The sequence below is a fragment of the Pteropus alecto genome, unplaced genomic scaffold (assembly GCF_000325575.1).
Source record: "Pteropus alecto unplaced genomic scaffold, ASM32557v1 scaffold276, whole genome shotgun sequence".
Taxonomy (NCBI): domain Eukaryota; kingdom Metazoa; phylum Chordata; class Mammalia; order Chiroptera; family Pteropodidae; genus Pteropus; species Pteropus alecto.
This window is the reverse complement of record NW_006438074.1, coordinates 5,162,159-5,171,478: the sequence shown is the minus strand read 5'-3', so window position 1 is coordinate 5,171,478 and position 9,320 is coordinate 5,162,159. Positions and strand designations below refer to the sequence as shown.

The window sequence follows — 9,320 nt, the reverse complement described above, 5'->3', positions numbered from 1 at the left end:
ATGGAGTGCATTGGACAAGTGTTTGATTTCTACACACTCAGGAAACCCTGGCTGAGTTCCGTGCTACAAACAGGAGAGTGTGGACAGGGGCTGCTGTTGACTTTTCGATTAGAAGGGATCCAGAGGCCTGACAAAAAGGTCAGGGGATGTTGTGTATTTAGTGCCACATGAAAGAAAAGATGTTGACAGTGCCATCCTTAAAACAAGGGAGCGAGGACAGTTTCGAGAAAGATTTGTTTACCAGATACTTAAAATGAATTTTAACAGGTGAAGTTGCATGCATTTATAAGAATGAACAAGAACGTCAGCTGAGTATTTAGCGGAGTCTTTTGTACTATGTGCCAAGCTCTGTTCTAAGAGCTTTGCAAGTATTAAACCATTTAAATCCTCATAACAATTGCTTGAAGCATTTAACTGCGACTATGTCTATTTTACAGGTGTGGAAACTGAGGATCAGAGAGGTTAAGCACACCCCACCCCCACCACTGAGCAGCCAGAAACTGGCAGAACCAGGCTCTGAACCCAAGCACTTCAGCCAGGACGCCAGGCTCTCACCCCCACCCCACACCGTCCTCATTCCAGCCCTTGCTCTGCTGTATGACTGAGGAATTAGTATCTTTTTAAAGATCCTCTTGAGAGGGACGTGTTCTTCCCCATTTTGCAGATGACAAAATGGAAGCTCAAAGAGGTTAACTTGCCGATGATCAGCCAGCTGGTAAGTGGCAGAGCCGGAATCTGTGATTATAGCTATCCTCACTGCCTCCCATGTGCCCGATGCTCTAAACTGAGTTTTAAACCTGCTATCTTCTACACCACGTCCTCCCAGGCTCAGAAACCTCAGCCAAGGCCTGGCAGATGGCCACGCCCTACGCACATTTCTGACTCAGCAGCTTCTTCTCTACTCCCCAGCTTTCCATCCCAGCTCTGGGCCTCTAACCCATCATCACAGAGACAGGGACACCACCCTGACCTGACACGGGATTAGGAACAGCTAAGTCCATCAGCAACTTTGGGGGGAAAAAATAGGTGCAGCTAAGATCTATTTATACATCCCTGATGGGCAGGAAGGCGACAGCCTGACCCAGGGGAAGGTGGTTAGGGATTTAGCAAGTCAGCATCCAGGGACTTGCTGGCTTATGGGAGGCCTCCCAGGATGGGTTTGGAGCCTCAGACAGACCCTTTCTCTCACCACCTGAATGCCAGGATGCTTTTCCTGGTGCTGTCCATCCCTGTTCTCCTGCTCCTTCCACTAGGGGCTGCCTTTGCACAATGGCTAACAGGTGCATCAGAGAAGGGAGCAATTGGATTCAATTTAGCATCTTTGACATAGAGCCCTAGGGTCGAGCAGATATCCAGGCCTGAAAGGGTCATCTGAGCAGCTTATGAGCACACCAGTTACTTTCAAATCAAGAACCTGACTCAAAAGACATCGAATGCAGTCTTCACTACTCAATTCCCCTTCCTGAAGGTGACATGTCATTGTGATGTCTGTACCTCCGTTTCCCTATGTGTGAGAAGAGAAGCTTTTCAAGCTTCTAGTGCACACAAGATTGACCAAGGGAGCCCTCCCAGAAATGACAACAGAGAAGACTTCCATGTGTGGGCTGAGGAAGGCAGGATGGTGAGGGTAAGAAGCAGGAGAAGGTTGGTCTCCAGGATCAGGTAGATCTGGGTTCAGATCCTGGAGGTGCATCTTCCTATCTATGTAGATCACTGAGCCTTGGGAATAATAACCAACCCAATCCTTGAAACAGCCCTCTAAAGGAGGTGCTATCTCTGGTCACATCTTATATTTGAGAAACTGGGGCACAGAGAACTAACTTGCCAAGATCACACAGCTGGTGAGTAGCAGAGTCAGATGGCCTAGCTCTGGTCTGTGCTCCTAACCACCGCTCTACCCTGCTCTGCTTTCTATAAGACTTTAATGAGCAGAACTCTGATCTTGGTCCTGCCTGTAACTTAAGTCACACCATCACTTGGGTCTCACCTATAAAATGAGGAAAGAAGACCCTTGATTCTATGCCATGGAGCACTATCTTAGCTGCTCTAAGTTGTTTCTGAGAACGTATTGTCCTAGTCCATTGGCCTATAAGGTGCTGGGACAGTTGTCAGGAGATCTTTTCTCCTTGTCCCCCCATCACCGTTCCCTGCCCCCTAGCCTTGGCCTCAAGGGTTAGCAGCAGGGCATCTTTCCCAGGGTCCCCTGAGAGCCCACAGCAGCCCTCTTCCAAAGTTCCAGAGGGCAATGGCTGGCTTCTGGACAATGTAGACCATGCTGATAGGTTGTATTCCCCCCCACCCCCAACATACACACACCACCACCACCACCACCATATCAGAGTTTATTTGGCCTCTTTGTCACACTGGGACCAATTTAAATCCTGAGAACCTTAGTACTGGAGAGGAATGTGCAATTAGGACAGGAACACGCTGGAATCTCATCTTCAGCAGCTCTAACTGAGCTGCCTGATGCGTCCTCGTGATGTCCAGCTCGCCCCTCCTGAGAGAGTCTGACCCCTTCCCGGTTGGCCAGGACACTTAGACGTTCTTCCTCAAATTAGCTGCAGTCTGACTTTTCTGTCATGTCCAACTTCTGGGCCTAGTGTGGCCCTATGGAGGAGCACAGGGTCCCCTCTCGTGGGACAGTCCTTTACCAACTTGAAGAGAGTCCCTGTGTCCCTGCCAAGTCTTCTATTTTCTAGATGAAATATCCTCCATTCCTGCAGTTCTACGTCTTAGGTCGGGGCCCTTCGAGGCTTCTTCCTCACCGCCCTGCTCCCTCGCTTCCCAGTTCGTTCTCATAGATTTGTCAGGAACCCTGACTCAGGATACCTTTCACGATACGATGATCAGAACAAACACCCAGTGCTCGGTAGGCCGGCACGCCTTCCACTGTCTACCCTTCCTACCTCTTCTCTACTCGCTCCAACTCTCCAGGCTTTCTTCTGGAAACAGCACCCCAAAACTCCATCCATGCAGTCTTCGTAGAGGCCTCCATGTTTGCCTATGATTCTGTCCTCAAAGACAGTTGATCGGCTGAGAGGCTGACACTACATTTAACCCGCTCCAGGCAATTCATTTTCTGGGATGCGGGGGCTTGAGTGCCTCTTTGGTGACTGAAACTGTGAGATATAAAACTCGGTGGTATTCCTGATCTGGGTGGCACCTGGTTTGGTGGTGCTTGTCGCATATCAGCCAGGGACAAAGTAACTCCTTGTTCATCTCAGCTTGGCTTTTGGGCTGTGCTCATGCCTGGTTCGTGGCCTGGACACATGGGAGGAAAAAGCAGCTAGTGGCTATGGGTAGCTATAGTGACCCTGTTTCTGAAAAAAATCAACCCTAAAATGTTAGGGGCTTAAACCAATAAAAATGTATTCCCTTGCAAAGTTGATTGGGGTTGGGCACTTCTTCTGGGAAGTTCTCTTCCAACTGGTAATTCAGGGATCCAAGAGCCTTCTATCCTGAGGTTCCATGCTCTTAATAGTCTTTCACTTTGAGCTACGAAGAAAGGGATGAGGGTAATGAAGGGGTGGGGGGCAGGCGGTGTACAGAAGGCCCACCTGCTCTGAATAGCTTCTGCCCATATTCCCCAGTCAGATTTCAATCCATAGCCTCACTTAACTAACTACAGGGAAGGCTGAGAGATGTAGATGTCAACTTTCTATGTGCTGAGAAAGAAGACAAAAAACAAAGATTGGTGAAAACTAGCGAATAGAGATGGAAAACTTGCTGTAGCCATGATCTTTGCCATGTGCAGAAAGCTGGTCGATACTGCAGGAAGCAATTATAGGCAGAACAGGTGAGAGATGGAGAGACAGTTCCTCATTAGACTGTTTCTGAGGCTCACCTGCCTTCTCTGGGGCTTCATTATCTTTGAGATACCTCAGTGTCCTTCTGATATAGTCCTCTTGTGCTGAGCTAATTTTGTATTCTTACATCTAAAGGAGACCTATCTATGTATTACATTTCTTGTCTTAACATTAAAATGCTATTAATGCAGACTAAATAATCACATGCTTCAAAAGAAACCACACCTTTTCACTTGAGCTACCATAAATTCAAATCTCTCCATCTGGACTTCTTTGTCTAGTTCAGGGGTCAGCCAGATAGCAAATATTTTAGACTTTGTGAACCATGCAATCCCTGGGCAATTACTCAACTCTGCCCTTGTAGTATGAAAGCAGACCTAGATAGCATATAAACAAACGTGTCCCTAATTTTACAAAAGCTACTGCAGGTTGGCTTTTAGCACACAGGCCAGAGTTCACCAACCCCTGGTCTAGCTGGTCTTTTTGATCTGAGTTTAGGATTCTCATTTCTCCCTATTAAATATAATCTCGTTAACTTCAACCCATCTTTCAAGTCAACAGGCATATTTTTGAATTCTGATTTTACCATGTAGCATAGTAGCGCACCTTCCCTGCTGTGTCATGTGCATATCAAATGAGCCTTCACTGTCTTAATGGTTCATCAGAGTGGCAGACCCTGGAAAATGTGGGGTGGTGGCCCCTTCCTGGGAACGGACATGCTGGGGAGGAGCCAGGACAGCAAAGGGTGGTTTGCTAGACCGGGAACCCTTCCAATTACGGGAGCACAGCCTCTGCTGACTTGGGGCCACCACCCTGTCTCTCTCTCTCTGCTCCGATTTCGTGGAGGGCATCTGGCCCAGAGGCAGGCAGGAGTACTTTGGAGGTGCTTTGCTTCTCTGAAAAATTCCTTTACTCAACACGTTATTCAATGTGACAACCTCCCCCCATGTCTACTCTTTTACTGTGTCCTCCAGCAATCTGGGTCACCCTCCCTGAGTCAGAGCCATGGAATCCCACTCTTAGGGTTGGGTGGACCTTAGCGTCATCGAATCCAGTACCCCTCATTTTACAGATGAGAAAACTGACGCCCAAGATGGAAGCAACTTGCCCAAACACACGGAGGGCACCTGTGGGTGAACCAGGATGGAACCCAGGGTCCTGCCTCTTCTTTCCACATCCTTCTAGAAGGAAATGCCTCCAGGGAGCTTCCAAGCCATGAAGCCCCAGGAACCCTCCTCTTATACCCGTCTAGTGACAGAGAGGACAGGGACTGAGGGAACTTGTGTGTTCCAGTGCTTCTGTCTGGGCCCCCCAGCTTGCCATTAAAATGCACAGGAGGTCTAGTTGTCCTGGGAAGCCCTGTCTCTCATAGGCATGTTTAAAGCCAAAAGGACCTTGCAATACCCAAAAGCAAACTGTGAAGTGCATGAGCTGCTTTGTAAATTATCTCCCCTAAACTAGGTTGATGATGTTTCGTTGTGAATTACCATTTTTAACGCATTTTTTTTCTGACTCCAAGTGTGTGCTTTTTTCCCCCAAGGCCAAATGTGTGTTGTTTTTCCACGACTATTCTCAGATTCCTATCACCAGCTAGGTGTCCAACAGTTCAATTCAGTTCAGTTCCAACGCTGTACCTGGGGGTAGTGTCAGGTCCCAGAAATTAGAAGATTCAGTCCAATGAGACTGACTTCACTTTAGATGTCAGCTCCAAGTGGGGTCCCCAGACAACCCTTACTTCTATCAGACCAATTACAAATGGGGGGGTTTCCGCGACGCCCCCCAAGTTTAATAATTCACTAGGAAGACTCATAGAATTCAGGAAAGTGCTCTACTTAAAATCATAAAGTATACAGCTCAGGAACAGCCAAATGGAAGAGATACATAGGGCAAATTTTGGAGGTCGGTGGGGGTGGGGGAGCTTCGTCACTCACCTAGCACTTCGATGTTTTCACCACCCTAGAAGTTCTCCAAATCTCCTTTTTCCAGAATTTTTGTAACTCAGTCTCCAACCCTGATCCCCTCCTCAGAGGTTAGGAAATGTTTGATCTTTCTGGTGATCGGTGTTTGTCCTGAAGCTATCTAATGCGTCCCGCCCTGAGTGACCACAGTAGTATAAATGCCAGAGTGTTCAAAAGGGCTCGTTGTGAATAGCAAAAGACACTGGGGCTTGGTTATCTGTGAGATATACCACAGTGTCCGTCCTCTGATATGTTCCTCCTGTGCGAGGAATTTATAGTGTTTTAGAAGAGAGTTGTCCTTTTTGGCTCACACCTCACGGAACTCACTTATGAAGAAATTCCAAGGGTTTTAGGAGCTCTGCGCCAGGAACTGAGAGCAAAGACCAATTTTTTTTTTTTTTTTAAATTATTATTCCACACTATGTCACACATATAGTTCTTAAGTCAGCTAGGATGTTTATAGCTAGTGCCCTAAAATCACAACTCTGGAGACATGCTTTATTATGCTCATCATCGAGAGGCCACAAAAGGCAAGGGCACTCCTTTTCTTAGTACCCGTTTCCTCCTTTACAGCAAGGGGCTTAATCAGGGCCACACAGTTCCTGTCCTCCCATTTCTGACCAGACAGGACCCCCTGCCGTTCCCAGAACAGTGGCTCTCCTCTCCTTGCCTGTGCCCTGCCCTCTGCTGGGAATGTCCCTTCCCCCTTCTTTTCCTGTCAAATTGCAGGTGAGAGGACAGGTTTCATAGTACAAAATACTTCGTGGTGGTGTTAGGTCTTCTATGACAAGGTGCTCTTAATTTATATTTATTTCCTTTTTTTTTTTTTGGCTGGGAAAATTATTTTATACCGTTCCAAAACAAACAGAGTTGTACTTTTTGGTTCACAACTTACAGATCTCACTTAATGTAACTTTTGTTGGTTCTGCCACATTTCTGACCATAGTTAACAAATTCTTCCCCTATGGGAGGTTGGACGGACATATGCGCTTCCTCCCCTTCTCCCTGGGGCTACATTTGTGGTCATACGCATTTTTTCAAGCCCTGATCAAGTGTGCCCTCCTCTGTAGAGCCTTTGTGGTTCCTCCAATAGTACTGGATACTCTGTGCTCTAACTCCTTGTTTACAGGCTGTTTGCTTACAAAGGCTGCAAGCATCTGGTTGTTTATCTTTGCCCTGAACAGTATCTGACGTATCATGTAGTCTCACCAAATACTTAGCCCTAGTCTATAAGAGAGAGAGGTCCACCTAATTAGACAAACTCCAGGACAGGACACAGAATATCTGGTGATAACGCAGGGAGGGGTGCCCCTTGAAAGACAGCTTTTTTCAAAGGAGAAGCTATTACTCTCCTGCGCCTGCTTCTGGTTTACTCTGCTTTCTGCGCTGTTAGGCCTATCCCCTGCTAGACACACACACACAGTTCTAATAATAGATATAACTCCAGACGACAGCTTCAAAAATAACCTCTTCTTCAAGGTCAGTGCAAGGCCATAGAAACACCATCCTGGTCAACCCACTGAACCAATGGGCAGACATTGGCTCCCAGGAAAAAACACTCCCAATCCTCAAAGATGCGGCACTGCAAAGTGTTAGCAGGGTCACATTATGACTTTCATAGGCCTTAGGCACTTGTGCGCTCATGGGCCCATTCTTTTACAAAATATATTAAAAATTATATTCTAAGACTATATTGGTATAGAGACAAAAATATAATCCAGCCTTGACTCGTTTTTATATATTCATATCATATTCATCTTCTTCTGATTTTAAAAGAAATTAAAATGAAAACATTTTCGTGGACCCCTAAAAGTATTATGAGCCTGTATTAATTGGTTCTTTGGAGAAACAGAACCAATAGGAGATGTATAGATATACATGTATAGATATATAAATATGTAAAGAGATTTATTATAAGGAATTGAATCAAGCGGTATTGGATGCTAAGAAGTCCCACAATCTGCAGTCGGCAAGCTGAAGACCTAGAAGAGCCGAAGGTATATTTCTAGTTTGAATCTGAAGGACTGAGACCCGGGGGAGCTGACGTTTAAGTTCCAGTCCGAGTCAGAGATTGAAGGTGGGAGAACAGTGTCCCCCGCTTAAAGACAGTCAGGCAAAAAGAGCTTGAATTCTCCCTTACTCTGCCTTTTGGATTCTATTTAGGCTTCCAACAGATTGGGTGAGGCCCACTCACATTGGGGAGGGCAGTCTTCTCTACCTGGGCCTACCGATTCAAATGTTAATTTTATCTGGAAACACCCTCAGGACACACCCAGAATAATGTTTAACCAAACATCTGGGTAACCATGACAGGATTTTAGGCACTCTGTCTGCTGGAGAAGTCCACTCTGAGTGTTAGGAAGTAGATTACACAGGGTCCTTTTCTTGGAGTCACCACTTTGTAAGTGGGACCCACAAGAGAGATGGCTCTGCATACACAGTGGTCACCGGGTCTCACTGCCAGGTGTCCACTGTGTATGCAGAGCCATCTCTCTTGTGGGTACCCATGCGTTTTAATCTCTGGTTGGGAGGAATGGGGCAAGAATAGGGCCTTGGAAAACTGTCTTTTCATCTCTCTGTCACAAACCATCTGTGACATCTGTCACAGGCCAAAATATCTCTGGCTTAAGCTGAGTCCCTAGGAGATCGAATTTGCTGAGGAGGACTTGATGGAGCAGAGTTTCCTCTAGGCCAGAGGAGCATGAACTTGGACCCCAGGGTGGTTTGCTTGATTTACAACAGCAGTCACAACTGGGACTTTTTTTGCAGTTTGATTTTTTTTATTTTAAAAATTTCATCCAAATTTTGCATTCTACTCCATATTTTACTCCTATTTTAGTAAAAGGTGATGCTCCGTTTTTATCCTGTGGCTTCATTATTCCTGGAATACTGGCCCCTCTACTTGGAGAAAAGTGGATTAGAGAGAAGAGCCAGCTTCTTGACAAAAAAGGCTTTTTGTCAGGGAATAATGACACTACAACGGTTAAGATCAATATCCTGCTATCTTTCCCTGCCCTCTGTTCCATCTGTCATTTGCCAGGTGGAGAAAGGCCTAGGACAGGGTGCCCATTTGCTCAACATGTCAAGTCAGGGGGTGAAATAGAATCAGGGCAGCACCAGGGCAAACTGGGAGGTCTGCCAAGTATGTCTTCTATGCTCAGGCACGATCTGGGCACAGGGCAAGGCAAGAGAGACAGATTTTACAGCTAAGATTTTCGGTGCAAATCTTACCCACTTGTGTGTTTGAACCACAGACCACAGTCCATGCACAGACCTATTTCATATAACTTTACATCCATGTCAAGGAGGTTCGATCTTTGAGAAAACAGACATTGACCCAGCTTCAAACAAGTCAGCCCACCTGCTGTTTATTTTTAGTTCTTTGGCTGTGCACAGATCATCACCAACACAATAAAGAAAATGCAGATGTTTCCATAATTACCCAGCTAATAAATCACAGCTGAGAGGCTGCTGGGGACAGTGTATTCTGATGACCTTTGCTGCGGAGGTGGCTCTGTCCCTGAGGAACAAATAAGATGGGTTGGATTGGAGG

The 9,320-nt window shown here is 46.3% G+C and overlaps 1 protein-coding gene and 1 non-coding gene across 2 annotated transcripts in view; both read left to right on the top strand.

Annotated features, from left to right (window-relative positions):
* The window catches only part of PLEK2 (pleckstrin 2), a 49,083-nt gene continuing 39,763 nt past the window's right edge, over window positions 1-9,320 (top strand). Inside the window, exons 1-3 of the mRNA XM_015591927.2 lie at window positions 1-138; window positions 665-715; window positions 2,740-2,872. Coding sequence (XP_015447413.1) covers window positions 1-138; window positions 665-715; window positions 2,740-2,872 — 322 coding nt within the window. The remainder of the gene's footprint in view (window positions 139-664; window positions 716-2,739; window positions 2,873-9,320) is intronic.
* Window positions 3,146-3,276, top strand: LOC112482445. Its single transcript, XR_003047312.1, has one exon. It is a non-coding gene; the product is annotated as a small nucleolar RNA SNORA48 (small nucleolar RNA).